This window comes from Crocodylus siamensis, chromosome 13 (genome assembly GCF_052110815.1).
Source record: "Crocodylus siamensis isolate JL-2025a chromosome 13, ASM5211081v1, whole genome shotgun sequence".
Classification (NCBI taxonomy): domain Eukaryota; kingdom Metazoa; phylum Chordata; order Crocodylia; family Crocodylidae; genus Crocodylus; species Crocodylus siamensis.
In genome coordinates, this window is record NC_143407.1 from 16,411,348 (window position 1) to 16,432,390 (window position 21,043).

At 47.7% G+C, this 21,043-nt stretch overlaps 1 protein-coding gene across 1 annotated transcript in view; it reads right to left on the reverse strand.

Moving 5' to 3' along the window:
* Positions 1-21,043, reverse strand: part of TSPOAP1 (TSPO associated protein 1) — a 103,652-nt gene that overhangs the window by 39,558 nt on the left and 43,051 nt on the right. The window contains exons 15-20 of the mRNA XM_090026351.1: positions 19,910-20,242; positions 19,433-19,606; positions 11,678-12,829; positions 10,881-11,007; positions 10,518-10,669; positions 10,163-10,331 (exon numbers count right to left, since the gene is read on the reverse strand). Of these exons, the coding sequence (XP_089882477.1) occupies positions 10,163-10,331; positions 10,518-10,669; positions 10,881-11,007; positions 11,678-12,829; positions 19,433-19,606; positions 19,910-20,242 (2,107 nt within the window). The remainder of the gene's footprint in view (positions 1-10,162; positions 10,332-10,517; positions 10,670-10,880; positions 11,008-11,677; positions 12,830-19,432; positions 19,607-19,909; positions 20,243-21,043) is intronic.

The window sequence follows — 21,043 nt, forward strand, 5'->3', positions numbered from 1 at the left end:
GGTAAAAATCTATAACCCTATAAATCTATAAGGGACCATGAGGCCAATGGAACGGGCCTCACCCCCCCCACCCTTGTTCCTTGGAGGTGGCGGCGTGGGGGTGGGAGTGGGGTTGGGATGCCCTGGGGGGTGCATGGCCACCAGTGCTGGCCTCGACCCATCCCTCCCCCCTTCTGTTGTCACTGTCTGCATGGCTGATGTGACAGCAGTGGGGGGAGGAGTGGGCCCTATGCGGGGGGATGGCAGGGAGGAGCAGAAGTGCCGCAGCCGCAGGTGGGGGGGGGGGGGCGGAAAGAGTGGGCTTGGGTTGACATGGTAGTGGTGGGGGAGGGGAAGGAGTGGGCCTGAGGGGCAGCAAGAAGCCAGCCCACCACGACGGGGGAGAGAAGGAGGGGCATGGAACAGCAGGCCCAGCCCGATGTGGCAGCTGCAGGGGGAGGGGAGGACCAGGCCTCTTGCCCTGATTAGGCCCAGGCCCACTCCTCCCCTACCCCCACCAGTGCAGCAGGGAAGGGGGCAGCAGGCCCAGACCCCAAGCTGCAGAAGGGAAGGGGGGACTGGGCCGGGACCAGGCGGGGGGACATGGGGTTCCATCCCTGCCCACTCCCCACCATTCTTGACCATCATCTGGCTAGTAAGATGATAACAGTTATAATGAAGGCTGGGGCAAGCATGGGTGAGGTTAGTGAGAGCACTATCAAGAAGAACAAACAGTTGCTCCGCTAGTGGTTGCCATCCACTAATCCTTCAGTTAGATAGGCCTCAACCCTCTACCATACCCAAGCCTAAAAAGAAAAGTAATGGTTCCTTTAAAAGGAAAACTGTTGGCAGAGACTTGACACACTCATTATATGTGTATAACAAAGCTGGAAAATAAAGAGAAGGGCACAGACCAAGTAGGTGTGACTAGAGAAAGCAGGAAACTGCATACAGGGTTCCCTCCCTTTATGCAGGTTCTGTATGTGCAAATTTGCTCTTATGCAATGACCCTTTTTATACCAAAAATATGTTATACGCAAGGTAAATTCAGTCTTATGCATCAGTGTGGTGGGAGCCCGCAGTCAACTGCTTTGTGCAGTACATTGTAGGAGTTATGCGCACCAAAATACAGTCTCCTGTGTGGATCTCTGCTCCTCACTTGTTGTCTACGAGACATGTTTCTGTGGTTGCCATCCCCATTACGACAGCGCCCTGTGCTTGTGTGTTCTGTCTGCTGTTGGCAAGTACCAAAACCATCTTGTAAAGTGGTAAAAATGGGTCTGAGGGTCAGTCCAATTGAGGTCTTGGAATGTATCTCTATTTTTTACATTGTAAAGTGGGTTCCCTTTATGCAAATTTGAGTTATGCACCTGTAAGCAGGTGTTCCTGGATCAATCAAAGAAACATGTTTCAGTCCCACTTGCCGTTCCTGTGCTCGTTCTTGTCTGCCACAACTTAATGGGAGTTCAGAATAAAATTTACATGTGGGAAGCTTCTGGTTTTAATAAAAGCCGCAACATGCCGCTCCCTGCACTGCTGCTATCTCCTGCAACTGAAACGTGTTCAAGCTCCCGCTGGTGTAATGTGCTTATGCAACTCAGCCACATTTCTTTATGTCTAGGAGGTGCAACCTGCAGCTCTTCCCACCCTCCACCATGAATAAGCAGTCGCTTGAAATGCCAGTGCTGTGTACTGCAACTTGTAATCCATTCATCACTTACTCCTGTCTGGGGTGAGCAGAATTCTTAAGATACAGTTACTCAGGGCACTGTATATACATCCGGTCCCCATATCACTCATTCAAAGTCTCTAATTAACATTGTGTACCTGTCCTGGAGATAGCTGGACCGGCTTCCCTCACGACGTTCCAAGGGCACCATTGTCTGCCATCCCTGAGGGAAGCTACCCCTCTCTCACGCCTGCGCCTCTGCACAGGAAACTGCACCGTCGCTCTGACTTTCTCTTAGCCAACACTCCAGCTCCCTTTCTGGAGGGGTTCCTAAGTCAGACCTGGTTCTTTTATACAAATCCTTAATTAACAATTAACAAGCTCCTGGTCAGCTCCATCCCCTGTCTGTGAGTCCTTAATTAGCAATTAACAAGTTTCCTGATTGGCCCGCTGCCACTCTATGAGTCCTTAGCTTTCTAGCTTGCTCTGTAATGGGACCACTGGCTCCCTGTTACAACATCATTTTCCAGGAATGCATGTACAGCATAAAGCGAAAGAAACCTGCATATGTTTCAACTGAACTAGTAACTAAAGAAAATAAAAGACTAAATAAATATTTCAAAGCAGAACCTGTAAGAGGTGCACTGAGTGCAGGCAAGGTGTCCTGTACATGATGAATGCACGGGTATGTGCTTTGTTAACACATCCTCATATTTCTCAAACAGGCATTCAGTTCTGTCTAAGGTTTTACAAATGTCTCAGTCATTCAATGTCTGTCTGGGGTTTTGTAAACAAACCATCACCAGTGCAGGCAATTGCAAATTTGCCCCATTGTTAAACAAATACCCAAAGACAGGTCTGGTAACCAATGCTTCTAGGTATCCTGGTTAGCCAATCAAGACTCATCACATCTGACTGACTTACAAGCTCTGCACTGGTCAGAAAACTGCAAAAAACAAAACAAAAAAAAGTTTCACACCTGGACAAATCCAAAAATAGGATCCAAGCATTTTAACAATTGTAATCTGATGGTTCCCCCTTCCTCCCTGTTTTGTTTGGACTTTAAATTGACCTATCATCAAGGAAAAATGCTTTGAAGCTATACAATTAAAAGGTATAAGAGCAAAAGAAATTTACTAGCAAGATGTATAGTCCAGGAGAAAGACAGAGGAATCATTTCTACACCCAGCCAAATAAGGCAAAGGATCCTGCTTGGTAAAGGATGCAAAAAAACTGGAATGGCTTCCTGCCTGAATTGGTAAAAAAAACACTGCTGCAGCTAAATATGTACTAGGACTTCCTGTGATAGCTCATTTTATATTGGGAAGGAGTCTTTTTCTGTCATTTAGTTTATAATAGCTTATTGGTGGTATTGTTATTAAATAAAGCCTTTCTGCTATTAAGTAGAGTGAGGTGTCATGTCAATCCTTAACTGCAGTAAGTTTAAAAACCCACTTTTAACTGCAATAGCATGCATCTGTACACCTTTCAACACTTCCTCAGTGGCTTGAAGTTGCACTGTGCCAGCTGGAATGTGGTTGCCTGGAACCTGTTTGTTGAGAATCCCTTCTGTGAAAAGTGAGGCTGGAACTTTTGTTTATATTTGTATGCAGGCAAGTAGGTCTGAGAGATCCCATAGTGTGGCTCTGGCATACACCAGACTATTGAATTCCTCCATTCTGAAGCTGAAGTTCTCCATGCCTTCAAAAAAAAAAAAAGGTTCTACCACAGCTTGTACCTCTGAGAAAGCCAGCACCATAGAGTCAGGAGCTGTGGCACAACACAGATGAAACCATCAATCTGGAAGTAGTTTTAGGTGCATACAAAGCCACGTGGAAGACTCTGTCACCCTAAATTGCAAGCTCATGGATAAATAGGTCCTCTTTCTGAAACAGTCTCTTCACTATTCTGTCTTTAAATTGTTTCGTTTTCTAACTGGTTCCTGTAACAGCTATGGAAGAGGGCACTAGATGAGAATATAAGTACTCCTCTCTCAGTACAGCACTCTATTTGCATTCTTCTCTTTCAGTGGTAAGGCTGGCAGGAAGCTGGTGTCTGCCAGAGTGTTTTTGCAAGGTCTAGTTGCAGAGAGAAAGTTTTGTTTGTTGCTGAGATATGAGAATGTGGGGTGAAGAACCCTAGAGAAAGAGTCACCTTTTGAACTTGTGACCTTCTTAGGGGGAGTGAGCATGCTCAGCTGCAATCTTAAAAATACCCAGGAAAAATCATGAAGTCAAGGCACACACAACAAACCTTGACTGACAGCAGCCAAATAACAGAACTATAATATATTGATCAGGTGGCAGCACATGATTGGATGAAAATAAGTGGGGTGATAAGCAGTGGAAAAAGGTATGAAAGAGCAAGAAAAACCCCTCAGTGTATGGCTCAGTTGAGTTGGGTCCTGGTTCAATCCAGCTGGCATCCAATAGATTAGTGCACATTCCTCAAGAGAGAAGCAATCACTTGGAGGTTGGACCGGTCCCACCCTAGGAAGGTAATAGCTCGTAGTGGTGCATGCACCTATGTTGTGAGAGTGGTTAGGTCACTCCAGAACATAGTACTCAGGAGGGTGGTGATCTCCTGCAGGGGAGAGTGGAGAAGAACTTCTGTGAAAAGAGTTGTTGCAACCTCTCTGTGGTAAGGAGAGGACAAGAATCTCCAGCCTGTCTCTCTGTCTGCTCAGCCATCCATAAAGAGTTGTGTTACAGTGCTCCTGGTAACAGACTGATTACACTTGCCTCTCTTAAGATTGACTGTTGTAATCAGTGTACTATAATAACCTGCTGCTCCTGTTCATCCCTTCCCACAGTAGAGTCCTTTGTTTTTGTAGTAATACATCTTTACTGCTTCACCTTTAAACCTTGTGATCTAATATACTAAAAAACCAGGTCAGGCCCCAAACTGGTACTGCTGAGGGAGATGCCACAGTGATGGTCAGCCTGGGCTAATCTATAACCCACTGACACCCCTTTCTGCCCAGTTGATTAATGATCTGTCTTCCATTAGAGGACAGCGACAGCGACAGCAGCAGCAGCGGGTCCTCCAGCGGAAGCTGGAGTGACAACGACAGAGAAACCAGTTGAGATGAGTACCTGACCCCGGAAGCAGGGCAAGGGTGGAAACGAAGAGAGGGGTGGTCGAAGGGATGAGGAAGGAGTGAAGTGTTTGTTTTCTGTGTGTTGCGTGCTTTTGTGGCTATTGTAACGGGTATGAGTGGCCAGCAGGCCTTTGTACAGGTACACGGGTGTGGTGTTCTGTAACAGGATAGATCTAATCCTTTTGAGATTTAACAGGTCAGAGAGTAGATCTACATAACCATATAGATATAGATATAGATATATATATAGAGAGAGAGAAATATATTTTTACAATAAATAAATAAATACATCCATCATCCATTAGAAATCGTGCCCCAACAGATTGGTGTGCCTTATAAAAGTCTGGGTATAACACGGTATGGTCTCTGTAAAAGGACCATACCATTACTCCTGTTACTCTAAGGCAGGGGTAGGCAACATTTTTTGGCCGGAGTGCCAAAAAAACCACAATGTCTACCTTGAAAGGTGCCGAAGTGCCGGCATATCAGAAAAACAAAACAAGGGCAGAAGAGTACATAGCAGGTGGAGGTACCAGTCAGGGCCAGGCCAGCCAGCAGCACATGGCTGGGCCCGCTGCCAGTGCCAGGATGGGGCCAGGGCCTGTGCAGGTCTGCGGACCCAGGCCCCAGCCTCATCCCAAGGAGCGGGAAGAGGCATGTCCAGATGGACAAGCACGTGGCTGCCCGGAAACAGCCTTGTGCTGCTGCTGACCCCTGCATTAGACAGAGACTTGCCACCACCAGACCCAACCCCAGAACACTCTGACCACACTGCCGACCCCAGCCAGGTAAGAGCCCCTGGCCCCAACCCTAGCCTGGCACCACCACCAGGCCCAGCCCCAGGCCTGTCCATCCCCTGATGGCCCCAGCTCCAACCCTGCGCTGTTGGCCACGTGCCGCCGGCAGGCCCCACTCGGCACCACCACAGGGCTCAGCCTCGTGCTGCTGGCCAACCCCTGCAGACGTGTGCAGGCCCCGGCCCCATCTCAGCGCTGCCAATAGCCCGGGCCCAGCAGCGGTGCTGGGCTGGGGCAGGTGGGGGCGGTGCCAGCTGGGGCCGGGCCCACTGGCAGCACCAGGATGGGGCCGGGGCCCAGCCTGCCAGCAGCACATGGCCAGGGTCAGGACTGTCTGCAGCGCCAAGATAGGGCCAGTGCCCATGCACATCTGCAGGCCCGGGCCCCAGCCTCATCCCGGTGCTGCTGATGGCCTCGGCCCAGCAGCGGCGCTGAGCTGAGCCGGGCAGCAGTGGTGGTGCTGGCCAGGGCCGGGTCCGCCACCAGCACGTGGCTTGGCAGCACTGGGATGGGACCGGGGCCCATGCAGGTCCCCAGCCCCATCCCCACACTGCCGATGGCCTCAGCCCTGAGCTGGGACTGGGCCAGGGCCCACGGCAGTGGTGGCGCCAGCTGGGGCCAGACCCGCCGGCAGCACATGGCCGGGCCCGGGGACAGGGCCCGTGGCAGTGATGGTGCCAGCTGGGGCCTGCCAACGGCATGTGGCCAGCAGTACAGGGTTGGGGCCGGGGCCACCGGGGCACAGATGGGCCCCTGCCCAGGGCTGGGGCCGGTGGTGGTGCACGGCTAGGGTTGGGGCCAGGGGCTCTTACCTGGCTGGGGTCAGCAGTGTGGTCAGGGTGTTCCAGGGCTGGGGTCCTGCAGTGGCAAGTCTCTGTCTAATGCAGGGGTCGGTGGCAGCACAGGGCTGTTCTAGGGCAGCCACATGCTGCTCAATCTAGGCACGCCTCTTCCAACTCCTTGGGGTGGGAAGCAGCCTGCATGCCAATAAAAACCATGCTGTGTGCCATGTTCAGCATGCGTGCTGTAGGTTGCTGACCCCTGCTCTGATTGTCAGATGTGAGCAGCTGAGTCTAAGAAGGTCAATAGTCTAAACCCAAGAAGGGCCAGAGAGGTGGACTGAGGGCCAGAGCCCAGTCTGGGAAGGGACAAATGAGCAGAGGCAGGCTGAAGCCAAGAGGGCTAAAGTCTGAATCAGAGAGAACAATAAAGAGGTAGCCTGAAGCTGAAAGGACCAGCCAGAGCTCAGGAAGGGTGAAATGAGGGCTGGGTCCCAGAAGCTGAGGTCCAAGACAGTGGGCCTGGGGTTTGGGACCCATCTGGAGAAAAGGAGTTGAGGCCAGAGATGCCAAGCAGTATGGATGGGCAAGGGACCCTACTGAAGTGATAACTTGTACCATCTGCGAGGCTTGGGCATGGCTGTAGGGAAGGAAGGAGGCCATGAATATCAATGGGTGCCCTGGGGTGCAGACAGCCCACTTTGTGCTGGGGGCAGCTGAGTCTACAAAGGACCTGCTGGCTGAAAAACAGGTGAGGGCTCATTCTGGGACCCTTGGGCAGAGTCCCTTTTTACAATTAAAAAAACTCCATCAAGACAAGGCAGATGAGAGAAAAGGGAGGATACCCAAGGAGCCAGAGCAAAGCAGAAGCTGCGTGGCTACCAGGGTTCTGTCACAGGTCTCACTGACAGGGTGAAGTCAATTTAAAAGGATCAGCCTGTTTTAAAACACCTACCGGGGAACAAGCTGGTTCACAGACCTTGGGTGAAATCTGAAGAGACTGAACCACTCAGTGCCACAGGCTCAAAAGGCTCTAGTGCAGGGGTGGGCAAAATACGGCCCGCGGGCCGGATCCGGCCTGCCAAGCACTTCCCTCCAGCCCGCGGAGCCCCTTCAAAACCCACATAATAGTGGCTGCCTCTCTAAAAGCCTCCAGTGGCACGAGACGCCGGCTGCAGCACCTCAGGCTATTTCCTTGGGTTCTGGTTGTGAGGCAACCAGCTATGACCTCAGCCTGCCCCAGCCGGCCTTGCCCTGCAAAGGGCCCTCTCAAGCTGGCTCAGGCCACATTTGCAGCTTGAGAGGGGCAGGGGGGGGTGGGGGCCAGATTCTGTGGCGCTGGTGAGGGGAACGGTGTCTGGGCCACCTTGTGCTTTGCTGCACAGGACTGGAAAGGGCCCTGCCTTGCAGGTAAGCCCAGGAAAGCGGTTTTTGGACAGGCTTTCCCCATGCCATGCTGTGCCACTTGGGCCATGCAGGGTCGGGCTGGGCCGACACTGGGGAGGGGAAGCAGCAGCTGGACCACAGCTCCAGCCCAGTCAGCACCAGGGAGGAGAGGTGGTGGCAGAGTTGTGCACCACTCGGGACAGGATGAGCCCAGCTGGAGCGGCAGGGACTCAACTGCATTTTCCACCTACCTACACTGGTCAGTCTCGAGCGGCACACGGCTCCACCACCACTTCTGCTGGCCGGTGCAGACCCAACCAGGTTCACCCCATCCCCAGCAGCATATGGAAAACTGGCTTTAGCCGCATGCTGCTCCGGATGGGACGGACCTGGCTAGGTCTGCACTGCCCAGGAAAGGTGACGTGCAACTGAAGTCAGCTCCTCACGTGGTGCTGGGGATGGGAGGAGCCTGACCATAACACCCTGCAGAGGTACTAGTAAGGCAAACAATTCCAGTCAAAGTCCCAGGGCACAAAATACACACAAATGAGAATGAGTACATGGACAATTAATCGAGAGCGAACAGGACCCCCTTCTCTCATTCCTGAGGGTTTCCCAAGCAGGAGTAGGGGAGCCCTCTAGTGATGGGATCACAAGCTGAGCCCCCTCTCTGAAGGGAAAAGGGAAAGACACCTTTAAATGACATGGGGGGCATTCATCTCCTGCAGCCCCTAGCATTCTCAGGGCTATTCCACACCGATTCAAACTTAAGACAGTGACTTCTGAACATGTACCAACACACTGGTACTGAGCACTATCTTAGAACAGGGAGAGAAGGAAATACACTTTTTCTATCATTTTTCCCTGCTGCTTGCTACCAAGTGGCAGGAAAAATTAAGGCCCAGGGGTATAAACAAGTTATCATGAGGTGAAGGATGCTAGGGCTTTACAGCACATTGGCTGCTGTACAGTAACTACCTGAATACACTTACCTACAGTAAGTGAGAACTAGCCTGTAATGTCTTATTCCTTCTTGTGAGCTAAGATCAAGTGTAGGAAGTATCTGAAGTCCCAGACTAAACAGTCTAGGCTGGAGGGTGCTTGCCTGTAGTCTCTGGGGGCATCCATATCCCAAGACCTCTGGGCTTGGGCCTGTATGTAGGATGCCTGCCAATGGATTTGGGAGTATGTGAAGTCCCAGGATGAGAGCTGTAGCGCCATACAAGGCATTTAGAATGAATGAGTTCTGGCCTGCTCAATCAATACAGTTTTTGGAACAACTGAGTTCTGCTCAACTGATATGATTGGAACTGATTTGGCTGATTTGACCTGGAACACTAAATGTATTAAAAAAAATAATTTTCTGACGGGCAAGCTACAGGACAGTTGGCTAGAAAACCATTCCCCACCTTTACCTCACAGTAACTTGCTCATGTGTCTCTGCCTTTTAGAGCTGTGATCAGCAGGTCTACTTTGAGGGTGTGAAGTACAGAGCCACTGAGTCAAGCCAGCTTATATGCAGGAAGAAAGCTTTACCTTGGCCCTTCTTCTACCCTTCCCATTTTGCCATCAGCCCATTATAAGAAATTTCTGGCATGTGGAATGTCCAGAATTCAGCTGAGTTATCAGCGCACCTACAGGGCTCCCGAAAGACTAGGTCACCACTTAGATAAGAATGAATATTCTCATGAAAGTCTGCTGTGCATGCAGCTGCCATGCCATGGCATTCCTTCTGTGTTCAAATGAGAAGATGCAGTTCACTAAAATGCCTGATGGCTGTAATAACTGAGAGGGAACTCCTTCTCCTCCACCTCCAACTCAAAGACTGCTCACTTAAGAGCAGTGTCTCCTATGCCCTAGTACCAGGCCAACTGCAGAGCTAGAAAGTGAGGCTCCTACAAGTTGAGGTCCTGCTTGTCTTTTTCAGCTGCTCCCTCCCATGTTGCTCCTTTCCTTCAGCAAGGAGCAAGCGTCACTCCCACTACTCACCGAGTCCAAACAAGGTGACCTGGGTAACAGAATTCAAGGTACAGCTGGCAGCCAAGAAGAGGAAAGAGAGGTCTCTCAAATACAGGCATCAAGAAAACCCATCCAGACACAGTATGCACCCTTGGCAACTCTGTACCACATTCAAACTCAACACAGATTGGTACACAGCCTTTAACAATGAAGCAGTTTGGAAGAGCCGCTTTCAAACTGGGGTGCTCTAGCAACTACAGCTTCTGTAAATAATGCCTGCTCACATCTGCAGGAATCTCACTGCTGACTGTAATGACAGCCAAAATTCTTGGGTTCAGCACCCATGAGATTGGGCTTAATAACTACAGGATACACCGGGTGTACAGCTACAACATAACATGACAGCGGTTCTGAGCTTCCTGTATATCAACAAAGAAATGTATTGACCATGTGTTAGCAAAAACAGAGCAGGCATGGAAAGGAGGTACAGTACCTACGCTTTCCACCGATGTGCCAGGAGGGATGTAACCTTGTTTTAACAGCTGCTTCTTCATGTCATTGTTCTCAACCTGAACTTCAGAGACCATGTTACAAGGAATATACCCTGCCTTTCCTGCACATTCGCCTCGGTAAAAACCATCAGCATCTTTGTCACCACACACCTACAAGAGAAGAGAGAGAAGCCAGATCATCATACAGGTAGGGTGATCCAGCAATCAAACCAGTCTAAAGAAGCTAACATTAGCTGCTTAAATTAAATCCTTTATCCAAACGTCCAGTCATCAGCCCACTGATATGAAAGAAGCAAGCAGTAACACAAGAGAGATCTCACCTAGAAATGCTCTCACCTTCAGAATCTGCCCCTCCTTAAATGGGAGTTCTTCTTCTGCTGCATCAGGGTTAGGTGACATAGAAACAGGATCATAGTCAAAAAGGGCCACAAATATCCTCACCGAGTCTTCTTTAACAGTAGCCTCAGAGGCTGCATTCCTTGTAGTGTCTACCATGCAAACAGGCAAAAGAAATTAGGACTGTGTCCCAGGGAACTTGTGCAAGAAAATGTTTGCGTTCTTCAGGACACAAATTATTCAGTTACAATACTTCAGAACAGATCTGCCTATCTCCACCCCTCTGTCTGTCTATCTTCCTGTACTATGCTACCTTTCAGGTACAAAAATAAATAGTCTGGAGAGTCCTTAATATAAACTCACCTGTGCTAGAGATAGGTGGTTTCGAAACTTGGCTTCTTCTCAAGTTTTTGCTTCCTTTTCTGGTAGAAGACTGCCACGACGGTAAGCCAGGCAACTCCTGTGACCTAGGCTCTCCATTACCAGAAGCCTGTAACAGGGACCACTGGAGAGTTAATAAAGGCTACTGCTTGTGTTCTGCCATATGAATTCCCATGGATCTGGTCCACCCCAGCATAGTAACTTTAAGCATTTCACAGAAAGCAATGCATTTAAATGCAATATTCCTCTTCAGGGACACTCCAGGGATGACAATTGTGTGGGACTGTAGAAAAAATGAACCAAATAAATATAGGCAGGTGCCCTTCCTGGAAACCAGTGACAATCCCATTGCTGAGTGCAAGGAGGGAGAAAAGACACTTCAAATGAAAGTGGTGACTGAACAGGTAAATCTTCCACAAAGAATATCAAGGATCAGCATTAATTCACTATAAATTTTCATTAGAATTCTAGGGCTTCTGGACACAGACAAGCACTTGGCAAAAGGAGGAGGACCCTGCTGAGAAAAGGAATACTGCACCAATGACTCAACAACCACCTGACTTAGAGCAGCAGAAGCAGAAGCAGCTAATACAAGAAAAGCCACAGAGCAGCACAGATCTATCAGCTCTCCCAGGAGTCCTTTGGGAGTCCAGCAAGAGATCCTTTCTCTGTACAACACTAAAAAAGCAGAACACAGCCACGCTTGGGTGCAGGGGAGGGGGATGAAGCTATTGCCACTACCAGCTGCTTCAAAGCAAGAAGAGGAAAAGACACCGGACCCTTGTGTGCAATGAAGCACCATGACTCCCCTTCCGAGGATGCTCTGGCTTCCTTCTCAAGCTGGGAAGCTTACACTCCAGTTCCCAACCTTGCTCCTCAGAGCTGCCCACACTCCTCGGTGTCTCCTTCTCCCTGGAGGGGAACTGTATGCAGTGGCTTGAAGACCCAGCCCATTCTGCTCCTTTATCTTCCACAGGCTCCTGCCTGTTTAGCTCTCTTCTGCTATTGGACAGGGCAGGCTCAGACTGACTGGAGCAGACACTCCGTTCTTTGCGGTGGGCCTGGGCTTCCTCCACCTTGCAATTTGGCCATAGCTGGCTGGCATGCATAGGAGAGAAGGTCAGGTCTTGCTCTTCTTCAGAGTCATATTCAATATCGATTTCCAGGCTCCTGGAGCTAATACAGTGGCTTGCCATGGAAGCAGACTCTGCTAGATGTGAGGATGCTAATTTTCGGTGGGATTTTCGGAAGCTGCCTTGTCTCATGTGACTGCCTATGTCCAGCCCATCCTTACCACCCGCACTAATTACATTCAACTTCTCCCTGAGGCTTTGAACTCTGTACAAGCTGCCTCCTGTCTGGCTGCAGTTGCCCAGCAGGCGACTGCAGTGCTCCCTAGCATCACTCTGTCTCTTCCTGGTGGCTTCAGGCCGGTCATGGGCCCTTTCTTGATAGCTGCCTTTTCTTTTGCCCCACAGTGGGCTTGCACCTGTGGTGGGCCTCATGCTGCTTTCCTGATAGCTCCAATTGCAGCTTTCCCTCTTCTGACCCCAGCTTGGCTCTGGAGAGCCAGGATTCTCATTGTCAGTATCCTCTCCTCTGTCCTGAAGGATGCTCTCGTCCTGGGGAGCCCGACTGGGAAGGTTTTGATAGATATCGCCGTCATCTGTCTTTGGAAATGGCTGCTCGGTGACAGTGGGGATGGGAACCTCTTCCTTTCCTGCATGGTAGGGGAGTCTTTCCAAGAAATAATCTTGGGGTTCTCTCTCTTCCACCTGAGCTTGTTTCTCCTCCTCCTCCTCTTCCCCTTCATCCTCTTCCTCAGTCACTTCAGGAATGCTAAACAATTTTTTGCTGCAGTTTTTCTGCAATGGAAGCTCCAGAATCCGCTCCAGAATTTCCTCATCGCTGTCGGTGTCACAAGGTTCCTGCTGTGTACCCAGCCCCCGAGACAAGCCACATGGGGGACAAGCAAAGAGAGAAAGAGAGGAAATAAATATTAACAATGGCGACAAAGCTACAGGTGCCCCCCCTCCCCCAGTGTCCAAAATGGAACCATCTGCTAGCAGAACCAGGACAGCACAGCACAATGTAGCAGGGACTGCACTCAGCAGAGAAGCAGGGTAGGAAGCAGAAGCAGATATGGCTCTTCTGGCTAAAAAGAGATCAATTAGATGAGCTTGCAATGCAATGAGAAAGCAAGAATGGCCAATGGGTGGAAATGCCTCCCCCCAAAACTGCACAAATGGCCCTTCCAGCTTCATTCATTGGGTCCCATAGAGCTCTGGGATCACTGCACTGGACCACAGCTGGGAGCGGGTGGGGGGGAGTGGGGACTGGCTGGACAAGGGGAAGGCATGCACACACTCTCTATGTTTCTGTGCATGCAGGGATGAGCCATTTGAGCTCTCCGTAAGAATAGCCTGACTGTTTCTCATAGAGTATTGGACCAGTACTGAAGGGCATGAGATTCCCATCTCCTCCCCACTCTCCCTTCTATGTCCTGAGGAAGGAATCCCTGAGCACATAGGGGCTGCTGTTCTGGGAGGTCTTTTCATAGGGTGTTTCAGTTTGTCTTCCTGCAAACCTTAGCGAATACAAATGCTTCATAGCCACAAAAGGCAATTGTTTATCTTAAACCAAGCTATAATGGTGGCACTTGATCATGCAAGGCAGTGCTTCATTAAGAAGTGTATCCAACGCTCTTTACAGCTATCTGTTTATGTACACTTTAGTTAGTTTTGAACCACTGACCAACAAAGGTTCATTATCTTTTGCTTTTTATTGTTACTGTTACGGAAATAAAATGGTCACACTTCAGATGGAATGTTCATTTACAGCTTTATAAAGAACTAATACAGGATTAACGGATATTACGAACTTGTTACAGCCAAAAGTAGTTTGACTTAGAAACAACTACAAACCCATCAGTAGATGGTACTGTAGATGACTGTAACAGACTTCATAACAACTGGTCAGGAGTTTATTAAAACATGTATTAATGATTAGACCTCCATGAAAGATTCTAAAAAGTCCTCATAATGCATGACAAATAAGACTTAGCTTAATTACTCACAAAGTCATGTCCCTTATTTAAAAAAGAAAGGAAAAATATACTTTTAAAATAATAAAATAGTCGTTAAAAAGTTCCTTGATTTTGTACAAAAGTAAATGGCATTTTACAGAAACAGAAATAAACAGACTTTATGCTCAGTATCGTGAACTGTCTTGCTCATGCTTCATCTGCAGAACCTAAAATCCCCATTACCTTGGAAAAGAAAATTCAGAGATACACAATAAGCTTCACATTAAGAAGAAAAAAAGAACAAGCAGACAATCTAATCTTCAATTTCTCTGCACACGTCCTGCTAAGCTATTTCATAATGGCTCTGCAGAGAGCAGACATTTGTAGCAAGGGAGGGCCTGACAACAGCCAGACCCGCCCGCTAGAGGTGGATGATCAGCTGACAAAGAAAGGAACCGTAAGTGTCTTACTGCGTTCTCCCCCAGCACAAGCAAAATACCATTTACTATGTATCATGCGACAGTGACTCAGTGCACTGTTCAACTGTCTGGTCTCTGTTGTTCATCTGTAAGAGGATCACATTTCTTTTGCCATTGCATGCAACTGCTGCTTTAGTTCCTCAAGTCCACAGACCCTCTCCCTGGTGTAGTACCTCTCAGTTGCTGGTAGCTGGTGCTACCTCCAGGTAGCATCATGTATTTAGAGAGTTTAAGAGCAGAAGGGACCATTACTCTATCTCCTCTATCCCCTGAAAAATACTTCATCATCCTGTTGTGATACTAGTACCCCATCTTTCTTTTTTTTTCCTAACACAAAATAACAATATGTATTGAATACTTTTACATTTTCTGTATCAGTAGTAACAACATTTGCCATGAGAAGAAGCAAGTTTGTTGGGATTGGGGCTTACATTCCATGGTGCTTTTAAATGAAAGTGTGCCAAAGGCTTTAACAACCAATTCATTCAGAGAGGCATCAGCTTGCATAAATGACAACCGTCACACCTGATAAAGTAGGCTGTCACCTACAAAAGCTCATGTTTCTCTGAATGTGTCAGTCTTTAAAGGTGCCACCCCTTCTCTGCTTCCTTCTTTTTCTATTTGGGTCCCTGAAAGCAGCAGTACAGATGAATCCTGCAATGTCTCCATGCATGTTTTCAATAAATTAGCTAACATTCTTCAACAATAAGGAGGAAATCAGGAAAGAGTATTTCATAAATTCATTTGAAAGGAAAGGGCACTGCTATGATCACCCAGAATGACCTTCTGCAAACACAGGAAAGACAACTTCTCTGAACTAATTCTTGGTTCAAGTCTTAAATGGCTAGAATTCTTTACTTGGATACAGGACCTTACATTTGGGGCTGTGCTGCAACACGTGCCAATTGTGACAAAAATCGCACTGCTCTGCATCACTAACTCTTTTCATTATCTAATGTCCCCCCTATTTTTGGGGCCTCTTAAAACTTCTTCAGCGATGATTTTACAGCCATTGGAAAAAAATGTTAAACAAGGGAGAATAAAGAAGGCATCTCTGCAACACCTGACAGGAACCAGGGATCATCATTACATCTTGAGACCTCTCTTTAATTGATTTCACTTATTTCGTAAGTGTTATGTGATTTGTATTGTCATTAGTTCAAGCTCTTCTTAAACAACTGCTTCCAAGGAAGGAATGGGGGGACATTACCAGCTACCTGTTGATTACCTCCAAAAGGCCCTAAATAGACACTGTCCTGTCTGCCTTACACAGATACCTCTCAGCATTGGCTAGCATATCACATGCTGGTTACTCTGTGTTGTGCCAGATGAAAGGGAGGTATCCTCACTATTACCGAAGAGGAGCAATTCATTGATATCTCTTCTGACACCTCTCTGAAAATCAAAGTTCCCAACAATGTATCTTCCTGAATTTTGGATTAATGTGCAAGCTGAATACAAAGAATTAAGCAAGACAGCTATGAAACTACTGATTCCCTTTGCAACATCCTACTTATGTGAATCAGGGTTTTCAGCAGTTGCCACTATAAAAACCAAATACCTATCAAAAATAAATGTGGAGCACAAAATGAGTCTGGCAGCCCCAAAAATAAAGCCCAGATTTTAAAAACTAAGCAGTACCAGGTAAGGCTTTACCTTGTTTAGGTATGTAGGCCATAGAAGAAAAACAAATGGAAGTGTGATACACCTGCTTAACACTTTGGGACAGCTGGTAACTGACACTCAGGCAAAAACTGAACTCCTGAATGCCCACTTCACTTCGCTATTTCACCAGACCATGGGGAAAGTCAAGAGAGATAAGGCTCATAGGGGACATGCCAGGACTGACAGCCTCCTCACTCTGGATGCTGAGTGGGTACAATACCAATTAGAAAAGGTAGACATTTATAAATCAGCAGGACCAAATGGACTTCATCCGAGAGCGCTGAAGGAACTGGCTGAGGTCATCATGGAACCCCTGGCAAAGCTCTTTCAGAATTCATGGTGCACAGGGGCCCTAAGAACTGAAAGAGGGCTAACACTGTGCCCATCTTCAAGAAGGGGAAGAGGGAGGACTGTAGGTCAATCAGCCTCATATCCATCCCAGGGAAAATCCTGGAAAAGCTCATTAAAGAATCTGTGTATGATATACTCGCAGAAGATAAAATTCTGAATGACAGCCAGCATGGCTTTGTTGCAGGTAGGTCTTGTCTTACCAAATCTCATCTCCTTCTATGATCATGTCTCTTGCCACCTGCACACAGGAGACGCAGTAGACATTATATACCTAGACTTCCAAAAGGCTTTTGATCTAGTATCCCACAATATCCTTGTGGAAAAGCTGGAAAATTGCGGGCTCAACTACTCAACAGTTCAGTGGGTGGGAAACTGGCTACATGGTAGGACCCAGAGAGTTCTCATGAACAGATCTGTGTAGTCCTGGCGTGAAGTGGCCAGTGGTGTCCCTCAGGGGTCTGTGCTTGAACCAGTGTTTTTCAATATCTTTATCAATGATTTGGATGGGGGAGTAAACAGCTCGCTGGCCAAGTTTGTGGACGACATCAAGTTATGGGACAGCGTGGTCACACCAGATGATAGGCTGCAAATACAGGTGGACCTAGACAGGCTCGAGAACTGGGTAGACCAGAACCGGATGAAGTTTAATGCTTCCAAGTATCAGGTGCTCCATCTAGGGGGCAAACAACCTTCAGCATACATATAGGCTTGGTGGCGACAGCCTGACTCGCACCATGGCCGAAAGGGACCTAGGGGTAATGATTAACCATCATATGAATATGACCCGTCAGTGCGAGGCGGTGGTCAGCAGGGCAAACAACAGGCTGGTATACATCAACCAATGCATCTAATGTAAAACTAAGGAAGTGATACTTCCGCTGTACTCAGCACTGGCAAGACCTCAGTTGGAGTACTGCATCCAGTTCTGGGTGCCGCATTTCAATAAGGACATGGAAAAACTTGAGAATGTCCAGAAAAGAGCCACCTGCACAACCAGGGACTTGCAAGGCAAGCCACACTACAAGGATAGGTTGAGAGCCCTGGGCCTCTTTAGCCTAAAGAAGAGAAGGTTGAGAGGAGACTTGATAGCAGCTTACTGCTATATCAGAGGAGTGCATCAGGAGCTCGGTGAACAACTGTTCACCAGGGCACCCCCAGGGAAGACCAGGACCAATGGCTATAAACTCCTGGAAGGCCACTTCAGACTTAATATCAGGAAAAACTCCTTCACAGTCAGGGTGTCCAGACTGTGGAATAAATTCCCTCCAGAGGTAGTGCAGTCATCTACCCTGGAGGTTTTCAAAAGGAAACTAGACAGTCACCTCGCTGGGGTCACCTAACCCCAGCTGTCCTCCTGCCTAAAGGGGGTGGGGGCTGGACTGGATGATTTGCAAGGTCCCTTTCAGCCCCTAACAATCTATGAATCCATGAATAAGCTCATCCTTCTCATTGAAAACTATCGACAGTAGGGGGGTTTCAGTACAACAGTTTTGAATTTGATAAACTTTATAAAGTGCTTTTTGACAAATATATTTAATTTAATATACAAAAGGTAAATGTGCTTTATTTATCTCCTACCTAATCCTAATGAAATCAATAGCTTTAATCATGGGGGGGGGTCACGTAAATGTATATATTATTTTACAGGGTCGCAGTATCACAAAGTTTGAGAACCCCTGCTCTACCCCTTTGAGGCCCAGTTCACAACTACAGACGGGCTGAATAGGACACAATGCCCTGGCGAGTGCTATCAGCTCTTCTGGCCGGTTTACCCATGGCTCTGCCCACATGGGGGTGCCAGAATGCTGTACTACAGCAAGCATTCCAGGCGTGCCAGCTGCAAAATTGCTCAGCTGGCCCTTGCCACCAGCTGCCATTCCTTCCAAAACCCCTTCACACACTGCCTCCATGACCCCTCTGGCTTGCAGTTGCACCCAAACTTCTCCATGCAGCCACATAAACCCCTCCTGAGCAGGATGCAGCAGTCATATATTTGACTTTGGCAGATTCCTCATACTGTATACGGCTGAGCTATGGCTGATCAACAGATTCATCACAGCTACAGCAGATACACCATAGCTATAACTGATCAGATTCAACACTGCAAACTACCAGTCAGATATTTAATAGTCAACTAATAGCTGCATTTTGGAACTAGGAAAAGAATTAGAATAGATCCCTACTATGCAGCCAAACACTGATTTTTATAAGTCTTTCCAACTACTTGCACACACTTTAAATCTTTCTCCTTGTGAATATTCATTATAACAGTTATTTGCTTGATCAAATACCATTTTTCAGTCATGTACAATTTTAACTGCTCCCTGCTGAGGATGGATTATTACAATATACTGTTTAATTATATGATCACATGCTGCTTCTGCAGGACTGCCATTTCTTCTCCTTTGAGAACTTAACCTTATAGCCTTACACTCAATTCTGCACACACTTATGCATGGGCATAGCTTTATAAATATGAGAAATCTGAGTGCAAGTGGATAAGGTTATCCATGTGCCTGAATGTTTGTAGGGCCAAAGTATAATTTTCATTTCATTTTTATATGAGATCTCCGTACGTGTGAACTTTATAGATTATGTTTTATTGTTTTACACAAACTTGAGTGATTTATTACCTGTAAATGTTCATTATTATTTACTTGCTGGGGTGAAATCTTGGACCCAGTAAAGCAAGTGGGAGTTTTGTTATCAACAGCCAGGACTCCACCTGAACTTGCTAAGTTTCCAATGCCTTTTGTACTGCTGCAGCTAAATAAAATCTGTCTGATCCACTCACCATTTTATAGTTACATTTCCTTGATTACCCACCTCCCCTTTCCCAGGGTGCACGTGCTCCTGCTGGCAGGAGAAGGCATAAGGCTATACAATGGAATGCTGCAAGCTTAGGGAATGACCACTGCACGTGTCTGGACTCAGAAGGGTTTTTCTCTCATTTGCAGATGGAATGTAATGATTCCACCCAAAATCCCCATTATGGGGATAGCATTATTAGATACCTTTTCCCCATTCTCTCTGCTGCAGTGTTCCTTCAGATCCCATTTTTCTTCTAGGACATCTGAACATAGCTCCTCCTCCTCCTCCTCCAAAATATCTGAAAGGTCAGAGCTGCGGCTGTGCTCAGTAAGAATATTCAGCTGCCGTCTTCCTGCTTCAGACATTTTTTCTTCTTGCTATTTAAAAGAAAGAGAGTTTCCTCACTTATGAAGAATGCTGACAGCCCAACCAACATCACCAGGTCAGCATTCCAGAAAGCTGCATTTTATCCTGCTGTCTCTAAGCACATAAACCTAAGGAACAGCAGGAGATAAGAGTGCAGGATGGGAACAGAGTGCCTTTTCATGGGCAAAAACAATATATAGCAACTTACTGTTTTCTGACAGGGGAAGAATGGCATTCTTTCACTACACAGAACTCTGCATGTTGTACCTGCAACTTGGAGGTGTCAGAAACAATGGCCCTTTGGTAACACAAACCTCTCTCTTGACTCTGGGCACCGTCACAGAAGAGTCCCCTCTGGAGATTTCTTTCATCAGTTTCTTGCCCGGGGACATTCCTAGCAGCTCTTGAACACAGCTCCCACTCACACCTAAGTCTCTGTAGCTGTCCTCCACCAGCTTAGCTGCACTGCTGGGGAGCTGAGGCTCTGGACTCGAGCACTTCTCAGTTCCCTCTCTCCCTCTTTCAGCGGTTGATTCTTTCAACCACTCCTCTGCAAAACATGCCTGGCAGGTCTCCACAGGCACCTTCATGTTGCTGGTGTTGGTCTGGCTTTCCAGCTCAAGGTTTTTTATTACAAAGAGCTCCACCTGGGGGAAAAAAAACCTCAATTATAAGGGTAAAAGACCCACTGTAGCTATGTAGGATTTCTTCCTCAGTGCAGGATCTGGGGTCCACATTCCTGTCTTCACTTATGGCACCCAAGTCCTTTATTGGATTTACCCTTAGTTGTAGGTTTCCCACACAGTTCAACTGATGCCTCTCAGTTTTGACCCACAGTCCCCATCTCTTTCCCCTCTATACCTTAGTACACTCTCAGTGCAAGCTGTAGCCCATGACTAATACTGTTGTGATTTGTGGGTATCAGATGGAACGGCATGAGATGAAAGGGCAGGAGGTCATTGTTAAACAAACTCTGATTCTGTTTTAAACTGAAAACTGGACGCTGCTGCAGATGGGCCAGAAGCCCCTTTTTATTTACTGCTGGGGCTGGAGTTATACCAAAGGTGGATCCACCCACCACTTGGTTCTTGATAGCTGTTTCCAACTCTAAGACAAAAGCTGACAGCAAAGACAAAAACCAGACTGGTCTTATGGCAGACAAGAAGCTGGGATGAATGTAATGGCATGTATTGGGATGGGCACCAGTGAGGAATCCTGAGACATGCATACCATAGCCACAGAAGAACAGCCCATACTCATGCGGATCCAGCCAACAGCTGAAGAGCTATACCTCGGTGGCAAAGCAAGGAGCTGGGGGTAATGGGAGGACAGCAAAAATTCTCCACAGCTCTGTGGTTGGCACTCATCTGACTACAGCCAGGCTACTTCACTGGACCACCCACCCTTCCTTCAAGGACCCCTATGACTGGCCTATCAGCTGTCACTCC